The 24,664-nt window shown below is 39.3% G+C and overlaps 1 protein-coding gene across 28 annotated transcripts in view; it reads right to left on the reverse strand.

Moving 5' to 3' along the window:
• Window positions 1-24,664, reverse strand: part of CEP112 (centrosomal protein 112) — a 416,875-nt gene that overhangs the window by 316,110 nt on the left and 76,101 nt on the right. For all 28 annotated transcript variants that reach the window (XM_019938648.3, XM_073796991.1, XM_073796992.1 and 25 more), the window contains one exon: window positions 23,058-23,201. In XM_019938648.3, coding sequence (XP_019794207.2) covers window positions 23,058-23,201 — 144 coding nt within the window. The remainder of the gene's footprint in view (window positions 1-23,057; window positions 23,202-24,664) is intronic.

Consider the following 24,664-nt stretch of genomic DNA (forward strand, 5'->3'; position numbering starts at 1 on the left):
TAGGTCTTCTGCCCATTTTTGGATTGGGTTGTTTGTTTTTTTAATATTGAGCTGCATGAGCTGCTTATATATTTTGGAGATTAATCCTTTGTCCGATGATTCGTTTGCAAATATTTTCTCCCATTTGGAGGGTTGTCTTTTCGTCTTGTTTATGGTTTCCTTTGCTTTGCAAAAGCTTTTAAGTTTCATTAAGTCCCATTTGTTTATTTTTGTTTTTATTTCCATTACCCTAGGAGGTGGATCAAAAAAGATCTTGCGGTGATTTGTGTCAAAGAGTGTTCTTCCTATGTTTTCCTCTAAGAGTTTGATAGTGTCCGGTCTTACATTTAGGTCTTGAATCCATTTTGAGTTTATTTTTGTGTATGGTGTTAGGGAGTGTTCTTATTTCATTCTTTTGCATGTAGCTGTCCAGTTTTCCTAGCACCACTTATTGAAGAGACTGTCTTTTCTCCATTAAATAATATTACAGCTCCAACATCCTGTATTCGTTTCATTCTTTCTTCACTACAATATGAATTAGGTACATAATTTAGATTTTGGTGCCATAACTTCCAAATCTGAGCAATGGAAATAATTATGTCTAATGTAAAAATATGGTGTGTAGATTAACTTTTAAAAGTATGTACAATTTCTAGCTCAAAGCCTGACACATTCAGATGCTCAGATTTCTTCTCTGTACACCCGATTCACTTTGCTTCTTTGTTAGTGATGCCTCTGCTTTAGGAGTTTCTTTCAGAAGATAGTTTCAATTTTTCAATATATATCCTAAACTCTCCCTGTTTCCTAAATGTTAATTTACTGGAAGAAATAAAGAAAAGAATATTTGTCTTCCAGTTTTAAATGGTGGAAAAAAGGTGATTTGTTTTCCTTCTCTTGGAAATTACCAAAGAGAGACAAGATATACTGGAAACATAAATGAAACTCTATTTAATAAACCCTAGGAGAGGAACTTATATTTCCGACTATGAAGAAGTAGCTTGCAACATGTCATGTTCCCACTGAGAACAACTGAAAACCCAAAAAGATACAGAAGAAATCTATTTGAAGGCACTGGAGAACTTCCAAGGCAGCTAGGACCTAGGGGGCCAGAGGAGGAAACACCAGAGAGGTGAGTCCACATTGTATAAGCTGCTTTTACCTTTGAGGCCTTTTCCAATCTTGAAGGATGAGAATGGGGCAAGGAAAGCAGAGCAGAGCAGAGGAACCAAAATCCCTGAGAGAAAGGAGCTCCACACAAGCAGCTTCTCTTCAAGGCATTTGGCAAATTCTTAACATCTCAGGGCAGGAAGCCAAGAAACCAAGATAAAATACTCTGAAAAGCAGACTAGAGTTTTCGGCAGTGTCACTGTACTCAGGAGTAAGAAATCGTAGATTATTCAAGGAGGGCCCTTAGTAACATCACAGGCTTTCACTTGGGACCTGTGTTGATGGCTACAATTAGGACTGGAAATGAATCAGCAGAAGACCAAAGATTACAAAGACTTCAACCCAGCCTTGAGTCAGCTCAGTCCGTGAGTGGATCAAGGTGAGTTATCTCCATACCAGCTGCATCTCAGAGTTTAGGGTGGAGCCTCTCTGGAGAAAGAAAACATCATCCAGAGCATTTATTATTTTTCATACACAATGCCTGGCATTCAATCAGAAAATACCAGGATTCCAAGAAACAGAATCCAGAGGAAAAAAATAGAAATAGACATGCATATGGTCCAGATATTGAAATTATAAAACCCATGAGGAATTTGTTATCCTAACTCAAAATATATGAGGATGGCCAGCAAAATTAAATGATCAAATAGAAATGCAGGAATACTCCAGGAGAGAATGACCTATGGCTGGAGATCTTAGAAACTATCATCAGAACACAGTTATCCAAACTAAGCGGCATGCAAATAATCTCTTCCTTGGTTCAGTGATAACATGTGCACAGGTTGTGGCTGGAAACTCTGAACCCAACCTGGCATGAAAAAGAAGAAAGAAAGGCTGGACTGAATGAAAAATCATACAAGCCATATTTTCTGGAAACAATCTATGGCTAGGGCAATTAAGGGAAAGAAATGACATTATGAAAAGCATTACTGCAGCTATTGAGCAATAAATGTTCAAAGAATTCTCTCACATACATCCCTGCATAGTAAGAAATTCACACTATGATGGAACATGGCCCTGGTCCTATATACCCAGACACTGTCTTCAAATAACTGGCCAAGGAAGAAATCTGTATATTGAAAGATGAGTAATAATCAAAAATGGGCCAGGAGTCTATCTATATAAATATATGGTAAGGAAATGAGAGGAAAGGCAGAAAAAACAAAAGACAAATTAAGAATATTCACTAAATAAAACCACTTACATGTGACAGATTAAAATCAATGTCAAATGTATCATAAGGAACATCTTTTATAATATGCAAAAAAATCACATGTCCATAAAAACTTAGTAAACCTCACCTCTATAAAAAAATAAGTCAGAGAAAAACTGTAAGATCTCAGGTAGTTATATTGAGAGACAGAAAGTAATGAGACATGAACACACAGCTCTTAGGAAAAGGAAAACTAAAATGAAAATAGCTCCAAAAAAAAGAATGCTTAGGGGGGAGATACAGTTAAAAAAAAAAATTAAGGAAAAGCTTGTGGAAAGCAAGCAAACCAGAATGGACAAAAATTAAACACAAGAGCATACAACAGATGTAGAAAAGAGAAAAATGCTAGTTCAAATTTACATCATTAGTGTACCTAAAGAAAATAAAAAACATACTATAAGAAAACTGTACAAAGGGCACACCATAAAACTGACACAGATGAAAAATGCCACAGTTATGGTAAAGTTACTGAACTTCAAGGAAATGATCTTTTCAGAACATTAATCAGATATCACTCTCCTGCTCAAAACCATCCAATGACTTCCCTTCTACTCAGAGAAAGAAGGGATTAGTATGGCTTCTCTGTTCTCATCTCCTACCACTCTCCCTTCTCTTTTATTAACCTTCATTTTTCTCTTTAGTACTTGTCACAAACTTATGTATTTCTTTGTTTTTTTATTGTTGTTGTTTATCTTCACCAGTAAAATGTAAGCTCAAGACACTGCTTTGTTCACTATAAATCTCTTGTTTCTAGGAGAGTGCTTGGCTTGCAGTAAAGCACTCAATACGAATTTGTAGACTCTCAATATTTTTTTAATTAAAATAGGATAATTGTTAAATTTTCAAAATCTCCATCCTACACATCTGTTCTTCATAGAATATACCAAAAAGTTTTTTGTGTGTGTTGTAAAAGGTAAAGATAGAACACAAGAAATTCGAAATAGGGATAAAGATATTTCCCCTATATTCAAATTATTTTTGAAAATGCGTTTTTTCTTTTTCTTAATGCAAAAAGAAACATGTGATCCTTATAAAATATTAGAAATTGTTAAAGAAACCAAGGCAAAGAGTATTGAATTGATACAAATAAGTAATTCTCCAGAATTTGCTAAGGAAAAAGGGTTTCTATTAGCCATAAAAGCAGTCAGCCATCTTTCTACAATATGAATATTGAATACAGTGGACATGAGAGAAAAGAATGAAAGTACTAGTTATATGAGAAAGAAAAAAAATAGGTGAGAGGAAAACATACCCAACAAATCAGAGAAGAAAGTCCAGGATGTTGAAGCAATATTTTGATCTCCGTTGTCTGTATATCATTATACAGAATAACAGTGATGAAAATATGTATTTTATATATATATAAAATACATATGATAAAATAGAAATAAAATAAGCAAAATAAAGTACATATTGTACATATACCTATACAATCTGCCCCTCTAATAGGCAGTGGCAATGCAACTGGGTATCATACAATTACCTTCTGACTCTTGCATTCCAAACTGCCCTGAACAACTCTAACCTTTTCCTTACTTTGCTCTTTACACCCATACCAGCAGTATAATGGTGAGTAATGATCAAATCATCTCATTCAATAATATGTATATGTAGTCTTTTTCCCATTTGAACAAATTAAACTGTCCATCCTGAATTTTATGATGGAAGACTTCTCTAACTCAACAAGATTATGCTTCACTTTTTATAACAACTCCTACTCTAGCACCATACAAGTATGAAGAGTGCACTCCCAATTACTTCATCAATAACACAAATAAAGAGAGTAACTCTCACCCAGGTATGCAAAGCTGTTTCAACATTTGAAAATCAATTAATGTAATCCATCTCATCAATGGCTAAAGAAGAAAAATCACATGATCATATCAATAGATGCAGAAAAAGCATTTGACAAAATCCAACACTGATTCATGATTAAAAAAAAAAAAACTCAGTAAAATGGGAATGAAGGGGAATTTCCTCAATTTGAGGAAAATATCTCTACAAAAAACCTACAGATAACAGTTAGAAGCTAGAAGCTTTCCAACTAAGATCAGGAAAAAGAAAAGGATGCTCTCTCTCTCACAACTCCTTTTCAGCATGAAACTCGAAATCCTAGCTAATGCAATATATAAAAAAGGAAATAAAAGGTATACTGATCAGGAAGAAAGACATAAAACTGTCTTTGTTCACAAAAAGATGATCATCTATGTAGAAAATCTAAAAGTATACATCAAAAACCTCTTGAAAATAATAAGACATTAAGAAATAATAAGACACTAGAGAATATTGTACTTAGTAAAGTAAGTCAGAGAAAGACAAATATTACATGATATCAATCATATGTGGAATCTAAAAAATAATACAAATGAAGAGAGGATCTATATACAAAACAGAAACAGACTCACAGACAGAAAACAAACTTATGGCTACCAAAGGGGAAAGATGGGGAAGGGAAAAACAAAAAAAACCCTTGGAAATAATAAGACACTATAGCTTGGTTGCAGGATACAAGGTTAATATACAAAAGTCAATCACTTTTCCTAGTAATAAACAAGGGGAATTTGACATTAAAAACACAACACTATTTACATTAGCACTCCAAAAAATCAAATACATACAACTATAACAAAATATGTACAAGACCTACATGAGGTAAGCTACAAATCTCTGATGAAAGAATGAGAAAAATCAAAGAACTAAATAAATGGAAAGATAGTCCATGTTCATGGATAGGAAGATTCAATAATGTCAATGTCAGTTATTCCCAAATTGATCTACAGATTTAATGCAATACCAATCAAAATCCCAGCAAGTTATTTTACGGATATGGACAAACTGCTCTTAAAGTTTATATGGAGAGACAAAAGACACAAAATAGCCAATACAAAATTGAAAGAGAAAAAGAAAGTTGGAGGACTGACACTGCCTACTTCAAGACTTATTATAAGGCTACAGTAATCAAAACACTGTGGTACTGTCAAAAGAAAAGACAAATAGATCAACGGAACAGAATAGAGAGGCCAGAAAGAGACCCCCATAAATACAGTCTGCTGATCTTTGACAAAGGAGCAAAGGCAATACAATGGAACAAAGATAGTCTTTTCAACAAATGGTGCTAGAACAGATGGACAACCATGTGCAAAAAAAAAGAATCTAGACACATCTTAAAAACTATCTCAAAACAGATCACAGACCTAAATGCAAAATGCAAAACTACAGAAATCCTAGAAGATAACATATGAAAAACCTAGATTATCTTAAGTTTGGCAATGACTTTTTAGACACAACGTCCATGGCACAATGCATGAAAAAAAAATTGATAAATTGGACTTCATTAAAATTAAAATTTTCTATTCCATAAAAGATAATATATATTAAGAGGATTAGAACATGGGCTTCCTGGTGGCACAGTGGTTGAGAGTCCACCTGCCAGTGCAGGGGACACGGGTTCGTGACCCCGTCTGGGAAGATGCCACATGGCGGAGTGGCTGGGCCCGTGAGCCATGGCCGCTGAGCCTGTACGTCCGGAGCCTGTGCTCCACAACGGGAAAGGCCACAGCAGTGAGAGGTCCGCGTACCGCAAAAAAAAAAAAAAAAAAAAAAAGGGGGGGGGATTAGAATGTAAGCCACAGACTAAGAAAACTATTTGCAAAAGACACATCTGATGAAGGACTGTTTTCCAAAATATACAAAGAACTCAAAATTTAACAATAATAAAATAAAAAACTAATTAAAAAATGGGTCAAAGACTTAGACACCTCACCAGAGAAGATATACAGATGACAAATAAGCATATGAAAGGATGTCATATCACATGTCATCATATATCATCATGGATATGCAAATTAAAACAATGAAATACCACTACACACCCATTAGAATGGCCAAAATCCAGAATACTGACAACAAATGCTGACAAGTATGTGGAACGACAGGGACTCTCATTCATTACTGGCAGGAATGCAAAGTAGTGCAGCCATCTTGGAAGGCAGTCTGGCAGTTTCTCATAAAACGTACTCTTACTATACAATCCAGGAATCATGCTCTTTGGTATTTACCCAAATGAGTTAAAAACTTGTGTCCATACAAAAATATGCACACAGATGTTTTGTCTTGTTTTAATTTATTTATTTATTTGGCTGCACTGGGTCTTAGTCGGGGCACACAGGATCTTCATTGCCTCATGCGGGATCTTTAGCTGAATGTGGGATCTTTTTTTAGTTGCAGCATGTGGGATCTAGTTCCCTGACCAGGGATCGAACCAGGGCCCCCTGCATTGGGAGCACAGAGTCTTAACCACTGGACCACCGGGGAAGTCCCTGCACACAGATGTTTATAGCAGCTTTGTATTCATAACTGCCAAAATTTGGAAGCAACTAAGATGCCCTTCAGTAGGTGAGTGGATAAACTGGTACATGCAGAGGATGGAACATTGTTCAGCACTAAAAAGAAATGAGCGGGCTTCCCTGGTGGCGCAGCGGTTGAGAGTCCGCCTGCCGATGCAGGGGACATGGGTTCGTGCCCCGGTCCAGGAAGATCCCACATGCCGCAGAGCGGCTGGGCCCGTGAGCCATGGCCGCTGAGCCTGCACGTCCGGAGCCTGTGCTCCGTGACAGGAGAGGCCACAACAGTGAGAGGCCCGTGTACCCCCCCCAAAAAAAAAAAGACGCTGATGTAGAATCATAAAAAGATGCTGATGTAGAATCACATTTTTCAGGCTGTAACAAAGTGTTGGAGGGGAATTCCAGAGTTTATAACTGCAGGATCAGAGAAGGAACAAACAGATTACCTTGGGTACAAAGAATATCTTCCCACATTGTGAACTCAGAGGTGGCACTCGGAAGACGAGGTTGGAGTTCTTAAAAGGACATGGCTTGTAGACAGAAGTTATAATAGGCATTAGATTAGTAATTCAAGTTCTCGGTCATGGGAAAATGGGACAAACTGCACTTGTGGGATCTGGAACAGGAGGAGAATGGGAGAGCAACCGGCAGGCTACTGGAATATCCCGGAATGAGGCAACAATGGCCTGAACTCAAGTGGTAGCTGTGGAAACAGAAGGGGAGAGAGCAGGTCCAGGAAAATTTTCAGAGAAGTAAATAGTATGATTGAGTAAAATACTAAATGCAGGAGATGAAAAGTGGAAAAATCATAAATCTTCCAGGTTCAAAATCTAATATGCCAAGAGAACTGGCACATTCTTCCCCAGAAGAAATGCAGGCTGTGAAAAAAGAATCTAGTTCTATTACAGATACATAAAAACCTCTTTGAAGGGGTAGCGGGAAAGGTGATGACCTACGCAAGTTTGAAATGAGTGGCATCTGTGAGACCAGAGGCAAAAGGAATTGCACGTAAGCACTGTTCCCTAGTTGACAAAGTTGGTTCCCATGGAGATATGGGTCAACAACTCTGATTATATCCATTTCTGTACACTGAAATTGAACAATTAGAAGATGATGGTGGAGGCCAAGTTTCCAATGTTGGATTGAGAATTTACAGAGGGGAGGAAAAGGCTAGAATAAACCATGTGGTAATGGTTTACAGTTACAGACATCATTAAGAGATTATGTTTAGCTTAATACAGATACAGATGGTTACATATACTAATGTTTATAGATATGCATATATATACAGGTTTATATATACGCAAATACTCTGTCTGGTGAGAGGACATAAAAGAAATGACACCCCAGCAGTAATAAGTACACACCCAGCAAACAGATCTTGGTTTCTAATACCATCTCCATATAACCCATATTGATGGGGTGGGTCAAAGGGGCAGAGGGGCCTCTGTAGGGTCTCCCAACGGCTGAAGCTGGAACAATTGAAGCAACAAAATAAAGGAATATTGGATTATAGCCCAGAGCATAAGATAAACATCCATGAGTCCATACTGATAAAAATAAATGATTCCATAAATTAACAAATGAGGGAGAAGAGACAAATCTCCCATGCAGAAAAACTCCAAATAACTTACATAGATACTCCACCCTCAAGTATGGAGAGTATAACTCCCCACTTCTTATGCACAGGCTGCACATAGGTACTTCCTTCCAAAGAGGACAGTATGGAAAGGCAGGGAGGGAATGCCTTCATGGTGGAAAACCTAACAAACACTACCTCAGCCAGATGATCAAGGTTAATATCCACAGTAAGTCATTAGTAGCATATACCCTTGATGTGATATGCCGAGAACAGCACTGTACCTCCGTGATCTTACTGCCTCAACCCATAGCCCCAGTCTAATCATGAGAAAAACATGAGACAAATTCCAATACAGGGCATTATACAATATTCCTGACCAGTCCTCCTCAAAACTGTCCAGGCTGTTAAAAACAAGAGAAGTCTGAGAAACTGCCACAACCAAAAGGAACTTAAGCAGAAAATACAATGTGGTATCTGGATGAGATCTCGGAAAAGAAAAAGGGCATTAGGTAAAAATTAAGGAAAACGGAATAAACTATGGACTTCAGTTTATTAAGGTATCCTGTGGATTCACTGATTGTAACAACTGTACCAAAATAACGTAAGGTGTTACAAAGAGGGGAAGTTGGGTGTGGGGTACATAGGGACTCTCTGTACCATCTTCTCAAGTTTGCTGTATATCTAAAACTGTCCTAAAAAATAAAATCTATTTTTCTAAAAGGTCATCTTGTTCAAAATGATGAACTGGTGCTATGTGGGAGTTTTTTCTTTAAAATTGTGAGGCTGGGAGAAAAATTCTGGTGGCGACTATAAAATGACAAATCCTGGCCATCTCAGAGAGTGAGTGACGAGCTGCTGTATGAATCACCACATGCCACTAACAATAACAGTTAATAATAGTTAACACAACACTTCATGTGTCTAGGCCCTTTTGATACTCTTTAAACTTGATTCAGGTCCATGAATAGAATTCAGAGTGTCGGGGACTCTGAATGGAAAAAAATAGCTCCTCTTTATTTTCAGTCCCCTAACTAACTGACCTTCAGCATTTCCCTTTAACTATGAACACAGCCAACAACCAAGTTAGTATGAGCAAGACCTATGAATAACAGGAACGTAGATATTTCCATAGACCATGCAGTGTGGGATAATCACTAATATTGTTGGTCCTCCTCATTATTCATAAATTACAATAGTTATCAGGCCCACTGCTAAATCTTGAAATGTACTGCATTAGTTTAGAAGCATATGTATTACTTTATCATGGCTTTGATTTATTAATATTTTGATGACTGTAACTCAATATAATTGCTTTGCAATCTCATATATTTTATTAAATTTTCAAATACTATTCTGAGAAGGGGTGCATAAACTTCACAAGATGGCCAGTGGCATCCATGGTACAGAAATGGGTAAAGAATTCCACTAATAAAGCCTAAAATCTCAATAAATCTACTCACAGACTTCGTGTGTCTAAACCCTGGTATGAAAAGAGCCCTGTATTTTATAGCTGTCCCCTCCCCAAGCATCTAAGAATTTTGCTATCATTTTCTTATTTCTAAGTTCTAATATATTGTTTTAAAAACCCAGTGTTTAAGGGACTCTGTTTAAGACTAAATAATGAAGAATTATATATCTTATTTCAAAAGAACTTGGAACACTTCCAAGTAGAAGAGCAATGTAACATGCTACTCCACACTGATTTAGTTATAAAAATGTCACTTTTCTATCAACATTATCTTGTGTTCTGTTTATCTAAATAAATTTAATACAGTTCAAAACTAAAAAAAAAACAAAATCCAGTGTTTACATGTTTAATTACTAATTTCACACAAGAAAATCCCTGCCAATACCAAAAGACATGAGTCTAATCATCTATACAATTGTCTGCTTACGATAAATGGCACGGAAATAGAATAAGACCCAACAAAAAAACAAAAAAGCCTGAAAGAACAAAACACAGGAACTCATTCTCAGTGACAGGCTCACCTTCCATCTGGAGCCATGCCTTGAACTCCACCTTGTTTAACTGTTAAAGCAGGAGCGGCTCAGCAAGATCTGTCTAGTTTTGATGATTCTTAAATTCAGTGCTGCTGACAGACTCTGTCCATTTCTCTCTATACTTACTGTTACCTAATGACAAGGTCTGAATGCGAATGTTTAAATTCAACTTTCATTAAAAATATAATGAAGTTTCTCTAACAGTAACCTCTTGGCCCCAAAGTATCACTTTACTTTACATCCCAAATTGATAAAAATTAAAATTCCACTGTGAAAGCTATTACTCAATGATATTCAACTAATGAAATATAACAATGCAGTAGGCATTTTAGACAATCAATATGTTTCATAAATTTCAACCCTAAAATTACTTAATATATTTATTCACTTTTGTGAAAATTTAGGATGTTGAGATGACGAAAATGTATTTCAGATATAAATCTGGGTTTTGTTCATGGCTTTGAATATCATCACTATGCTGATTATCCAGAAAATAAACCCTTGGTTTTTCCCCCTAGTAAACCTGATCCACTTTCAGTCTTCTCCATCCCAGGGCACAGTAGCAGCACTTGGCAGTTCCCACCTCTTCACTGACACCCAAGGCCAAGCCGCCCACCTCTCCCTCCTGTACCTATGACACCAGCATCCTGCTTGATCTCCCGGCTCCCATTCTTGGCCACCCAGAGTTTGTTCTCCGCACAGAGCAAAACAGATTCTTTAAAAATAATAGTCAGATGGAACACTTTCATGTGCTCAATCCAATACAAATTCAATACAAATATACCAGAAATTCACTGAACTGTATGAAGGACTGTTAACAATAACCCAATACAGGGTTTTCCCTGATTTGCCCACTGACAAATTTTCCTACCACGCTCCTTTCTGCTCCTTTCTGCTCCCAGAGCCCCGTCCGCACCGCCCCTTGCTCTTCTATGAACTTGCCGGACAGTCCCAGCTTTCGGATCTTTGCACAGGCCATTCCTTCTGCCCGAAACGCTTTTCCCAGAGGATCGCACAGCCCCCATACTTCTCAAAGGCGCTGTGTAAGCATCGCACCTTCAGAAGAAAGGCTCCCCAGCACCTGTCTGCAGCAGCGCTCGCCTCTGCTTTATTCTACATACCAGTGTTGCTCAACCTATTGCCAGGGCTTCCCTGGTGGCGCAGTGGTTGAGAGTCCGCCTGCCGATGCAGGGGACGCGAGTTCGTGCCCCGGTGCGGGAGGATCCCACATGCCGCGGAGCGGCTGGGCCCGTGAGCCATGGCCGCTGAGCCTGCGCGTCTGCAGCCTGTGCTCCGCAACGGGAGGGGCCACAACAGTGAGAGGCCAGCGTACCGCAAAAAAAAAAAAAAAAAAAAAAAAAAAAATTATTGCCATTACTTAATTAACTAAGAAGCCAGTTTAGATATTTTTCTTCTAATCATCCCCTACTATGAAATTTTAATACCACAGTCTTGCTGTTTATAAACTATGCCCGCTGGAGGGTCACAATCCATTATAATATCTAAATTTTGTAATCCCAAGAACCAATTTCCACCTCCTTGAGGATGAAATCACCCCACTGATTTTCTTTGGAATTTTATTTATTTTTTATACAGCAGGTTGTTATTAGTTATCAATTTTATACATATCAGTGTACACACGTCAATCCCAATCTCCCAGTTCATCCCACCCCCACCACCACCCACCCCCACTGCTTTCCTGAAACGCTTGGTGTCCATATGTTTGTTCTCTACATCTGTGTCTCTATTTCTGCCGTGCAAACTGGTTCATCGGTACCATTTTCCTAGGTTCCACATATGTGAGTTAATATACGATATTTTTCTCTTTCTGACTTACTTCACTCTGTATGACAGTCTCTAGATCCATCCACGTCTCTACAAATGACCCAAATGCGTTCCTTTTTATGGCTGAGTAATATTCCATTGTATATTTGTACCACATCTTCTTCATCCATTCATATGTCGATGGGCATTTAGGTTGCTTCCATGACCTGGCTATTGTAAATAGTGCTGCAATGAACATTGGGGTGCATGTGTCTCTTTGAATTATCATTTTCTCTGGGTATATGCCCAATAGTGAAGTGGGATTGCTGGGTCATATGGTAATTCTATTTTTAGGTTTTTAAGGACTCTCCATACTGGTCTCCACAGTGACTGTATAAATTTACATTCCCACCAACAGTGCAAGAGGGTTCCCTTTTCTCCACACCCTCTCAAGCATTCGTTGTTTGTAGATTTTCTGATGATGCCCATTCTAACTGGTGTGAGGTGATATCTCATTGTAGCTTTGATTTGCATTTCTCTAATAATTAGTGATGTTGAGCATGTTTTCATGTGCTTCTTGGCCATCTGTATGTCTTCTTTGGAGAAATGTCTATTTAGGCCTGCTGCCCATTTTTGGATTGGGTTGTTTGTTTTTTTAATATTGAGCTGCATGAGCTGTTTATATATTTTGGAGAGTAATCGTTTGTCTGCTGATTCATTTGCAAATATTTTCTCCCATTCTGAGGGTTGTCTTTTCATCTTGTTTGTAGTTTCATTTGCTTTGCAAAAGCTTTTAAGGTTCATTAGGTCCCATTTATTTTTGTTTTTATTTCCATTACTCTAGGAGGTGGATCAAAAAAGATCTTGCTGTGATTTATGTCAAAGAGTGTTCTTCCTATGTTTTCCTCTAAGAGTTTGATAGTGTCCGGTCTTACATTTAGGTCTTGAATCCATTTTGAGTTTATTTTTGTGTATGGTGTTAGGGAGTGTTCTAATTTCATTTTTTTACATGTAGCTGTCCAGTTTTCCCAGCACCACTTATGAAGGGACTGTCTTTTCTCCATTGTACACCCTTGCCTCCTTTGTCATAGATTAGTTGACCATAGGTGCATGGGTTTACCTCTGGGCTTTCTATCCTGTTGCAAAGATCTATATTTCTGTTTTTGTGTCAGTACCATATTGTCTTGATTACTGTAGCTTTGTAGTATAGTCTGAAGTCAGGGAGCCTGATTCCTCCAGCTCCATTTTTCTTTCTCAAGATTGCTTTGGCTATTTGTGGCCTTTTGTGTTTCCATACAAATTGTGAAATTTTTTGTTCTAGTTCTGTGAAAATTGCCATTGGTAGTTTGATAGGGATTGCATTGAATCTGCAGATTGCTTTCGATAGTACAGTCATTTTCACAATGTTGATTCTTCCAATCCAAGAACATGGTACATCTCTCCATCTGTTTGTTTCATCTTTAATTTCTTTCATCAGTGTCTTATAGTTTTCTGAGTACAGGTCTTTTATCTCCTTAGGTAGGTTTATTCCTAGATATTTTACTCTTTTTGTTGAAATGGTGAATGGGATTGTTTACTTAATTTCTCTTTCTGATCTTTCGTTGTTAGTGTATAGGAATGCAAGAGATTTCTGTGCATTAATTTTGTATCCTGCAACTTTACCAAATTCATTGATTAGCTCTAGTAGCTTTCTGGTGGCATCTTTAGGATTCTCTATGTATAGTATCATGTCACCTGCAAACAGCGAGTTTTACTTCTTCTTTTCCAATTTGGATTCCTTTTATTTCTTTTTCTTCTCTGATTGCCATGGCTAGGACTTCCAAAACTATGTTGAATAATAGTGGCTAGAGGGGACATCCTTGTCTTCTTCCTGATCTTAGAGGAAATGCTTTCAGTTTTTCACCATTAAGAATGATGTCAGCTGTGGGTTTGTTGTATATGGCCTTTATTATGTTGAGGAAAGTTCCCTCTATGCCTACTTTCTGGAGAGTTTTTATCATAAATCAGTGTTGAATTTTGTCAAAAGCTTTTTCTGCATCTGGTGAGATGATCATATGGTTTTTCTTCTTCAATTTGTTAATATGCTGTATCACATTGATTGACTTGCGTATATTGAAGAATCCCTGCATCCCTGGGATAAATCCCACTGGATTATGGTGTATGATCCTTTTAATGTGTTGTTGGATGCTGTTTGCTAGTATTTTGTTGAGGACTTTTGCATCTGTGTTCATCAGTGATATTGCTCTGTAATTTTCTTTTTTTGTAGTTTCTCTGTCTGGTTTTGGTATCAGGGTGATGGTGGCCTCGTAGAATGAGTTTGGGAGTGTTCCTCCTCTGCAATTTTTGGAAGAGTTTAAGAAGGATGGATGTTAGCTCTTCTCCAAATGTTTGATAGAATTCACCTGTGAAGCCATATGGTCCTGGAATTTTGTTTGTTGGAAGATTTTTAATCAGAGTTTCAATTTCATTCCTTGTGATTGGTCTGTTCATATTTTCTATTTCTTCCTGGTTCAGTCTTGGAAAGTTATACCTTTCTAAGAATTTGTCCATTTCTTCAGGTTGTCCATTTTATTGGCATAGAGTTGTTTGTAGTAGTCTCTTATGATGCTTTGTATTTCTGCGGTGTCCATTGTAACGTCTCATTTTCATTTCTAATTTTATTGATTTGAGTCCTCTACCTCTTTCTCTTGATAACTCTGGCTAAAGGTGTATCAATTTTGTTTATCTTCTCAAAGAACCAGGTTTTAGTTTTATTGATCTTTGCTATTGTTTTCTTTGTTTCTATTTCATTTATTTCTGCTCTGATCTTCATGATTTCTTTCCTTCTACTAACTTTGGGTTTTGTTTGTTCTTCTTTCTCTAGTTCCTTTAGGTGTAAGGTAAGTTTGTTTATTTGAGGTTTTTCTTGTTTCTTGAGGTGGGCTTGTATTGCTATCAACTTACCTCTTAGAACTGCTTTTGCTGCATCCCATAGGTTTTCAATCATCGTGTTTTCATTGTCATTTGTCTCTAGGTATTTTTTGATTTCTTCAGTGATCTCTTGGTTATTTAGTAACGTACTGTTTCGCCTCCATGTGTTTGTGTTTTTCACGGTTTTTTCCCCTGTAATTGATTTCTAATCTCATAGCACTGTGGTCGGAAAAGATGCTTAATATGATTTCAATTTTCTTAAATTTACCGAGGCTTGATTTGTGACCGAAGATGTGATCTATCCTGGAGAATGTTCTGCATGCACTTGAGAAGAAAGTGTAATCTGCCGTTTTTGGATGGAATGTCCTATAAATATCAATTATATCTATCTGGTCTATTGTGTCATTCGAAGCTTGTGTTTCCTTATTAATTTTCTGTCTGGATGATCTGTCCATTGGTGTAAGTGAGGTGTTAAAGTCCCCCACTATTATTGTGTTACTCTCAACTTCCTCTTTTATAGCTGTTAGCAGTTGCCTTATGTTTTGAGGTGTTCCTCTGTTGGGTGCATATATATTTATAATTGCTATATCTTCTTCTTGGATTGATCCCTTGATCGTTATGTAGTGTCCTTCTTTGTCTCTTGTAATAGTCTTTATTTTAAAGTCTATTTTATCTGATATAAGTATTGCTACTCCAGCTTTCTTTTGATTTCCATTTGCATGGAATATCTTTTTCCATCCCCTCACTTTCAGTCTCTATGTGTCTCTAGGTCTGAAGTGGATCTCTTGTAGACAGCATATATATGGGTCTTGTTTTTGTATCCATTCAGCGATCCTGTGTCTTTTGGTTGGAGCATTTAATCCATTCATGTTTAAGGTAATTATCGATATGTATGTTCCTATTACCATTTTCTTAATTGTTTTTGTACGTCTTTTTCTTCTCTTGTGTTTCCCACTTAGGGAAGTTCCTTTAGCATTTGTTGTAGAGCTGATTTGGTGGTGAATTCTCTTATCTTTTGCTTGTCTGTAAAGCTTTTGATTTCTCCGTCAAATCTGAATGAGATCCTTGCAGGGTAGAGTAATCTTGGTTGTAGGTTCTTCCCTTTCATCACTTTAAATATACTGTGTCACTCCCTTCCAGCTTGTAGAGTTTCTGCTGAGAAATCAGCTATTAACGTTATGGGAGTTCCCTTGTATGTTGCCATTTTTCCCTGTTGCTTTCAATAATTTTTCTTTGTCTTTAATTTTTGTCAGCTTGATTACTAAGTGTCTCAGCATGTTTCTCCTTGGGTTTATCCTGCCTGGGGCTCTCTGTGTTTCCTGGACTCTCTCTTCTCCTGGGACCCCTATAATGCAAATGTTGTTGCGTTTAATATTGTCCCAAAGGTCTCTTAGGTTGTCTTCATTTCTTTTTATTCTTTTTGCTTATTCTGTTCAATGGCAGTGAATTCTACCATTCTGTCTTCCAGGTCACTCATCCATTCTTCTGCCTCAGTTATTCTGCTATTGATTCCTTCTAGTATATTTTTCATTTCAGTTATTGTATCGTTCATCTCTGTTTGTTTGTTCTTTAATTCTTCTAGCTGTTTGTTCTTTAATTCTTCTAGGCCTTTATTAAACGTTTCTTGCATCTTCTCAATCTTTGCCTGCATTCTTTTTCTGAGGTCCCGGATCATCTTCACTATCATTATTCTGAATTCTTTTTCTGGAAGGTTGCCTATCTCCACTTCATTTAGTTGTTTTTCTGGGGTTTTATCTTGTTCCTTCTTCTGGTACATAGTCCTCTGCCTTTTCATTTTATCTGTCTTTCTGTGAATGTGGTTTTTGCTCCACAGGCTGCAGCACTGTAGTTCTTCTTGCTTCTGCTGTCTGCCCTCTGGTGCATGAGGCTGTCTAAGAGGCTTGTGCAAGGTTCCTGATGGGAGGGACTGGTGGTGGGTAAAGCTGGCTGTTGCTCTGGTGGGCAGAGCTCAGTAAAACTTTAATCCACTTGTCTGCTGATGGGTGGGGCTGGGTTCCCTCCCTGTTGGTTGTTTGGCCTGAGGCGACCCAACACTGGAGCCTACTCGGCTCTTTGGTGGGGCTAATGGCGGACTCTGGGAGGGCTCATGCCAAGGAGTACTTCCCAGAACTTCTGCTGCCAGTGTCCCTGTCCTCATGGTGAGACACAGCCACCCCCTGCCTCTGCAGGAGACCCTCCAACACTAGCAGGTATGTCTGGTTCAGTCTCCTGTGGGGTCACTGCTCCTTCCCCTGGGTCCCGATGCGCACACTACTTTGTGTGTGCCCTCCAAGAGTGGAGTCTCTGTTTCCCCCAGTCCTGTTGAAGTCCTGAAATCAAATCCCACTAGTCTTCAAAGTCTGATTCTCTAGGAATTCCTCCTCCCGTTGCCAGACCCCCAGGTTGGGAAGCCTGACGTGGGGCTCAGAACCTTCACTCCAGTGGGTGGACTTCTGTGGTATAAATGTTCTCCAATTTGTGACTCACCCACCCAGCAGTTATGGGATTTGATTTGATTGTGATTGCGCCCCTCCTACCGTCTCACTGCAGCTTCTCCTTTGTCTTTGGATGCGGGGTATCTTTTTTGGTGAGTTCCAGTGTCTTCCTGTCGATGATTGTTCAGCAGTTAGTGCTCTTGAAAGAGGGAGTGCTGACAGCACCCCATTTAAATGCACGTCTTACAGTGGCTCCTTTTTCATCACACCACTTACCACTACTGGACACCTGCAGCTGTTCACTGGCTGTGGCCCCATGGAAACATGAACACTGTGGAAGGGACTTCTTGTTTACTACTTTGTCCCCAGGGTCCACTGCAATGCCTGGTCATGTTAGGTGCCTGGTAAATTTAACCTCATGAGCCAAAAACTACTTAGGCTTTTTCACTTTTATACAGCATGCTACATTTGTTGTTCACTTATACAATAGTTATGGGCTGAATTGTCTTCCTTCAAATTCATACATTGAAGTCCTAACTCCTTAGCACCTCAAAATGTGACTGTATTTGGACGGTCTTTAAATAGGCAATTTTAAAAAATCATATATCTGATAAGGGATTGACACCCAGAATATAAAAAGAACTCCTATAACTCAATAACAAGGAAAAACCAAACAACACAATCATAAAAAGAGCAAAGAACTTGAATAGACATTTCTCAAAAGTTAATATACAATGGCCAATAAGCACATGAAAAGATGCTAAGCATTACTAATCATAAGGGAAATGCAAATCAAAACCAACCACTATGAGATACCACTTTGTACCCATTAGGAAGGCTATCATCAAAAAAACAAAAACAAAAACAAAAACAAAAAAAAAGATAACCAGATAGGAAGAGGCAAGGAAAGATCTTCCTCTGGAGATTTCAGGGAGGGCAGGGCCCTGTGGACACCATGAGTGCAGACTTATAGCCTCCCGAACTGTGAGACAATAAATTTCTCTTGTTCTGAGATACCAAGTGTGTGGTCATTTCTTACAGCAGTCTAGGAAACTAAGATGCCTATCAAATTGGCAAAGTTTTGGTTTGTCTGTCTGTTTGTTTTTAATTAAAACACCCATTGTTGGGCCCACAACGTAGAAGAATGGGCACTGTCACACACTTCCAATGAGAGTAATTTTATTATGTAGACATTCTTTTTTTTTCTTTTTGACTATATCACTTTTCTAAATTTTCAATAATGAGAGTATATGTATATTTTTTTCCAAAAGAAAAAAATTTATTTTTAAATCCACTATCATCACCATTATTTAACATTTTCTGCAAGTTCTAGTCAAGGTACAATAAACTATAATAAAATATTTATTACATACATGTTAAGAGTTAAAAGTTATGACATATACATTTATTCCTGAGTCTTTTATACAACAAAAGTATAAAAATTTTATGTGACAAAAATATAAAAGACTCAGGAAGAAACATTACAAAAGGAGTTCAAGAGACCCCTGGGTTTTATTTTCTTTATCAACTCGGAAAGCTGATTCTAAATGTATATGTAAAAGAAAAGGACTCAGCATAATCAAGCCCCTTCTGATGGACAAGGAAGAAAGGAAGACTTCTCTAACAGACATCAAGAGTAACCATGAAGCTGTAATAATGAAGACTGTATGATACTAGCAGAGGTAGACAAATTAGCCAACCAACTAGAAGAAAGACCCTCATATATATGGAAGTCTGACAGCTGACAGCATGGCAGATCAATGAGTAAAGGAGGAATTAGCCAAAAGTAGGAATTGGGGGAGGAGGGCATGTGGGGAAGAAGGTCATCCAGGTAGAAAATAATAAAATTAGATCCTTATCTCATACCAGGCACAAAAAATAACTCCACATGGACTAAGAACTCACTGTTAAAAACAAAACTTTAAAGCTTTTAGCAGAATATATAGGTGAACCTTTCTGCACTTGTACTAGAGAAAGACTTGTTTAACAAGACATAAAGGGCTTCCCTGGTGGTGCAGGGGTTAAGAATCTGCCTGCCAATGCAGGGGACACGGGTTCGAGCCCTGGTCCGGGAAGATCCCACATGCCGCGGAGCAACTAAGCCTGTGCACCACAACTACTGAGCCTATGCTCTAGAGCCTGCGAGCCACAACTACTGAGTCTGCGCACCACAACTACTGAAGCCCGCATGCCTAGAGCCTATGCTCTGCAACAGGAGAAGCCACCGCAATGAGAAGCCCGCACACCACAACAAAGAGTGGCCTCCGCTCACCGCAACTAGAGGAAGCCCACACGCAGCAACGAAGACCCAACGCGGCCAAAAATAAATAAATAAAATAAATAAATTTATATAAAAAAAGACTTAAAAAGCACTAATTATAAAAGATTGATAAATTTGAATAAGTTAAAAATAAGACCTTCTTTCATCAAAAGATCATCTCTCTCTCCAAAGCTTGGGGGCTGATATACTACAACCTAGGGAGATGCCCTCCCTCCCAAGTTGCATTTTCCTTGGGGTTAAAGAGGTTTGTGTGTTACAAATGGGAAGTTGCCAAGGAGAGTTCAGCAGTGGTCCCATGCTTTCTGGGGCTCTCTGCCCTGAGGGTCACCTCCTCCTCACTATTTAAAGTATAATTGATCCCCACAGGGATCTGGTCTTCCAGCTTTTCCCCAATACACCTTAGAATAATGGATAAACCCAAAGGACATGAGCTCACAGTACAAAATAATTAGACACCTTCAGACAACTATGAAAGAAAGCCAGCAATACATGTATATATAAATAATAAAATATATAGCAACTATATATAATGTAGTAATATGTAATATATAATATTCTGAAGGCAAATAATTAAACAGATGGACCAAGAATTTCAAATAAGCCTAATAAGCATATTTAAGAAGATAAAGAATATATTAACAATGTGAAAAACAGGAAATTCCTAAAGAAGATAAAGGAGGAGGAGGGGAGAAAGAAAAACCAAATTAAAATACTGGATATGAAAACAACAATAATAATTTAAATAAAAGGTGTAATAAATACAATTAGAAATAAAATAAATACAGAAGGAAATCTACTAAAAAATTAATTGGTAAGAATAAGATCAGAATGGGAAACTATCCTAGGAGCAGAGGATAGGAAGAAAATACAAGGAGACAGAAAACATAAAATAAGACCCAAGGAGTAGGAAGGATAGACTTTTTTGAAGAAATAATGTATATAAATTTATCGGAATTAAAGGAAAATGAAAAACATAAATTTGAAGGGCTCAAATAATGCCCCCAATACTCACACCTAGAGACACTGGAGTGACATTTAACACAGATAAAAATCAAAGGTATTTGCTGATGTTTGAAACTGCTTGAGTCCTTCCCTTGAAAACCGCCTTAGGCCACGCTTTTTCTCAGTTTATCTCTTAGTGTTGCTCCACTGTCTTCTGGCATGGAACGCTGAGGTGAAGAAATCTGAGGACAGCTTAGCATTTTTCCCCTCGTAACAAGCGACCTGATTTTTTGATGCTTTCTCTGCGGTGGAAAGTGGGGAGAGGGTTACAACCTGGCCCCTCATGGGCCCCCCCAAGGACATGCTCTCTGCACACAGAGAGATGCTGCGCTAAGAAATCCCAGCTGTGCCCCCGTGTCCTAATCCAGAGGCTGCCGTTCCCTCCGGAGGGTAACCTCCTATCTTCCGCTGAGGTGGGTGAGAAGCAGGCCCACGCTTCACGATGTGGGGGAGAGGATGTAAAGAGCTGGCTGGTTTTTGCTGTTAATTTTTTCATTAAAAAAAGTTTTGCTATGGGCCATTTCAAACGTACAAAAGTAGGAGGAATGGTATAATAAGCCGGCTTGTATTCCTCACCCCAATCTCACATCTAGCTGCATCTGAAACCACCCAGCTCTCCATGTGCTGAAGCAGCACCTGCACCCCGTCTTCCAGAGGTGAGCAGTACAACAGGTCCTGAGCCCCTGGAAGGTCCACGTGTAACTCAGCTTGCTTCTTAGATTCCCCAATGCCGACGCAGGGTCCTGCTTTCTTGAACCGGCTGGGTCAGTGTCAGTTCATCCATTGCCTTTCCAACTCCAGAATTTTATTGCCCTCACACTCTCTTTGTCCTTCTGGCTATGCTTTTTCCTTTATCCCTTTACTACCATTTTTGTGGGAGGGAATGGAGGCCAACACCAAGTTCAACCTGCCATCTTTGAGCAAACATTGATTAACTTCTTGAATTGAGTACTTTCTCATGTATATGGCTCTCTTGATTACTTTTCTTGTATGTTACGTTTTCAAAGACATTAACAATTATCTATTGAGCTCTTATTAAATAACTTATGTACATGGATTTATTTAATATTTTCAACGACATGTATTACACTTCGCTACTACTGTTACCCTATCTGACAGATGAGGAAACTAAACACCTGAAGAGCTCGCATGGCACTCACGGCTTTAAGGATCTGGGATTTGAGCCCGAGACCTAAAGCCCAGGCCCCAGATCACTGTGGATCCTGCACCCCATTTCTTTAGCCCTCTGCCACAGGCCCTTCAGCTGGCCTAGGGTCTCCAAGCCCAGGCCCCAGATCACTGTGGATCCTGCACCCCATTTCTTTAGCCCTCTGCCACAGGCCCTTCAGCTGGCCTAGGGTCTCCAAGCCCAGGCCCCAGATCACTGTGGATCCTGTACCCCATTTCTTTAGCCCTCTGCCACAGGCCCTGCAGCTGGCCTAGGGTCTCCAAGACAAGCCCGGGTAATGGACTCTTGCTCAAATTCCACAGCTTTAAATTCAAGGAAGCACTTTGGACCAAGCCAGGCTGGCCCGGGTGAGCTGAGTGGTCAGGGAAGGACGCAGGGCTCCATACACCACGAAGTCGTATCATATATCAGAAACAAGACTGACAAGGTGCACTTGCCCCAGACGTGAGGAGCCCTGGCCCAGGGGCCCCTGAGCCCACCTGCCCCTCAGCCCACCTGCCCAGGCTTCTGTATCTCAGGAAGTCAGCTGAGCTTCTGAAGGCTGACAACATTCACACCCTCAGACCTACCCTCTGCAAGCAGTGCTCACTGAGGGGGCTCTCAGGGGTTCCCCGTCTTCCCTTGGAGAAAGTTACTGTCTCCTGCTGTGCACTACAGTGCCCTCCTTCTGCATCCTTTTCGGAAGGGGACTCTGGGGCTTACCCATGTGGTATCCGTGTCTGGCTCCTCGGTCAAGACAAATCTACTAAGAAAACCTGTCCTCGATCGCTCACACTACTCCTATCTCCAATTTGACTGTCTTCACACTAGCATGAGACGTTTTCAGAGAAACAATCAAGTCTTCAGTTAAAAAGACTGAAACAAACAATTAAACAGAAATAAAGCAAGAAAAGAAATTATCTCTAGGTTGAAAGTCAGCGAAGAAAACAAGAAGAAAGATTTGTTAGGGCTTCTGTGGGTTTAAAACAAACAGTGGCCTCAAGCAATCCAGGGTGAGGCCCCACGGCGCCCCCAAGAGGCCGTCCCCTGCCACGCGCAGGCCCGTGTCGAGCGGGAGGTGCGATGTTTCCTGTTAATTCTGTAACATACTTATTTAGGCACTGCACACATCCTGGAAGCATGGGGACATGGAGATGAACAGGACAGTTTATAAACACAGCAAGACAAGACAAAAAAAAAAAAAGGACTCACTGTGGACTGTGTTTGTGCCACGTATTCACCCTCCATTTTGTTCAGACGCACGTTTGTGTCCTCAAGCAGCTCTTGGATATTTTCAGTGTGCTGCTTCTGAAGTTCAAACTTTTCCTTCTCCATTTCTGCTACAGCATTGTGGAGCTACACGGTGAAATCAAAAACTGACTCTTGCACTACTATTATAGAATAGACTATTTTGCAATTCAGAAAAAAATGTTTTCCTATACTTCTCTATTTATTTATATGGTGACCTGAACAACAAAAGATATAAAACTCATAAATAAACATTCAAAGTAAAGATACCACGTAAAGAGCATGATTAAGAACCAATTTTTTGTTTACTTTCCTGAATTGAAAATTTTAATGGATAGACAAATAATTAAGGGAATTATCCACCTCAGGTACAAACAGTAAATAAATCAGACAGATAATACAATGCGTCAGCTAAACAACACTAGTATTAGCCTGAAATCAGAAAACAGAAATATTTATAATATTGTTATTGTTTAGGAATATTATGTCACTGTCTGTATTTTCATCTTAGTTGCATGAAATTTTGCACAAGAGTAATGTTAAAAATGCTTTATCCTTCACCCTAACCCCCAATGAGAAACTATTTTTATCCATCCCATAACCTTTACAAAAGTGGACACAAAGATGGTATTTATAAATCAACGAGAGTTCTCTAGGGAGAACTCTATGTCCTCATGCATACTGGTCTTTTTTTATGAAGATTATGTACACATGTTTAAACGGATGAAGCTCTAAACTATCGATGTAACTGAGGTAAGGAAACCAAAGTTCAAAGGACAGGTTCCAAAGGGAGTTGAACACCTGTGCTCCCAGACTTGTGGGCGTTTGTTCACTTACTTTCATGGGAGGGGAATTCAGAATCTAATTCCTCTCCCCTGTATCCAATCCCTGACTCATTCAAGGTTGGGTGGGGGGCAGGAGCCCAAAATAGTCTAAAAGATACATTTTACTTCCCATTCCTGAGTAGGCAGGACAGACAAGGGTATGACACATGCACAGAGACCTTATTTGACTAGGAAGATACTGGAGGGACAGGGAAAACCCTGAGAGATGGTGGAAACGAGAGGAGAAGACAGGCCATAACTACGCCTGTTAGTGGGAAGGGTCCCAGGAACTTTCCTTCTAGTTTCTGGCTGAACAGGAAGAGCAAGGATGGCTCAGTAATAGCCGTACGGAAGATCCTGGGGTTTCACAAATTTAACAAATGCAATTTTGACTATTTGTAAGTGGTCTCGGAAATCATTGATATGGTACATTTCCTTGCCAAGGTATACGTTTTAAGCCAGTGTCATGGCTGGTATTCAGAAGTCAGTCACTTGTCTGGCACGTGAATGCAGCCGAGCCCACAACGCCTGCATCTCAGCACTGCCCCGCAGCTGCTGACTGGCGTGCACAGCAACACTGATGAAGGGTGTAGGGAGTCACTTGGAAGGCTGCGGCGGTTTCTTCACGTGTGTGGTCCCCCACACGTCCCACGCCACACACCGCCTGAACGTCAAACCCCTGCCGTATGCAGGGGCCCGTGAGTGCAGCGCCTTCTCAGGGGCACCACCGTCGCTTTCTGAGGCCGG

Source organism: Tursiops truncatus, chromosome 20 (genome assembly GCF_011762595.2).
Source record: "Tursiops truncatus isolate mTurTru1 chromosome 20, mTurTru1.mat.Y, whole genome shotgun sequence".
NCBI lineage: Eukaryota > Metazoa > Chordata > Mammalia > Artiodactyla > Delphinidae > Tursiops > Tursiops truncatus.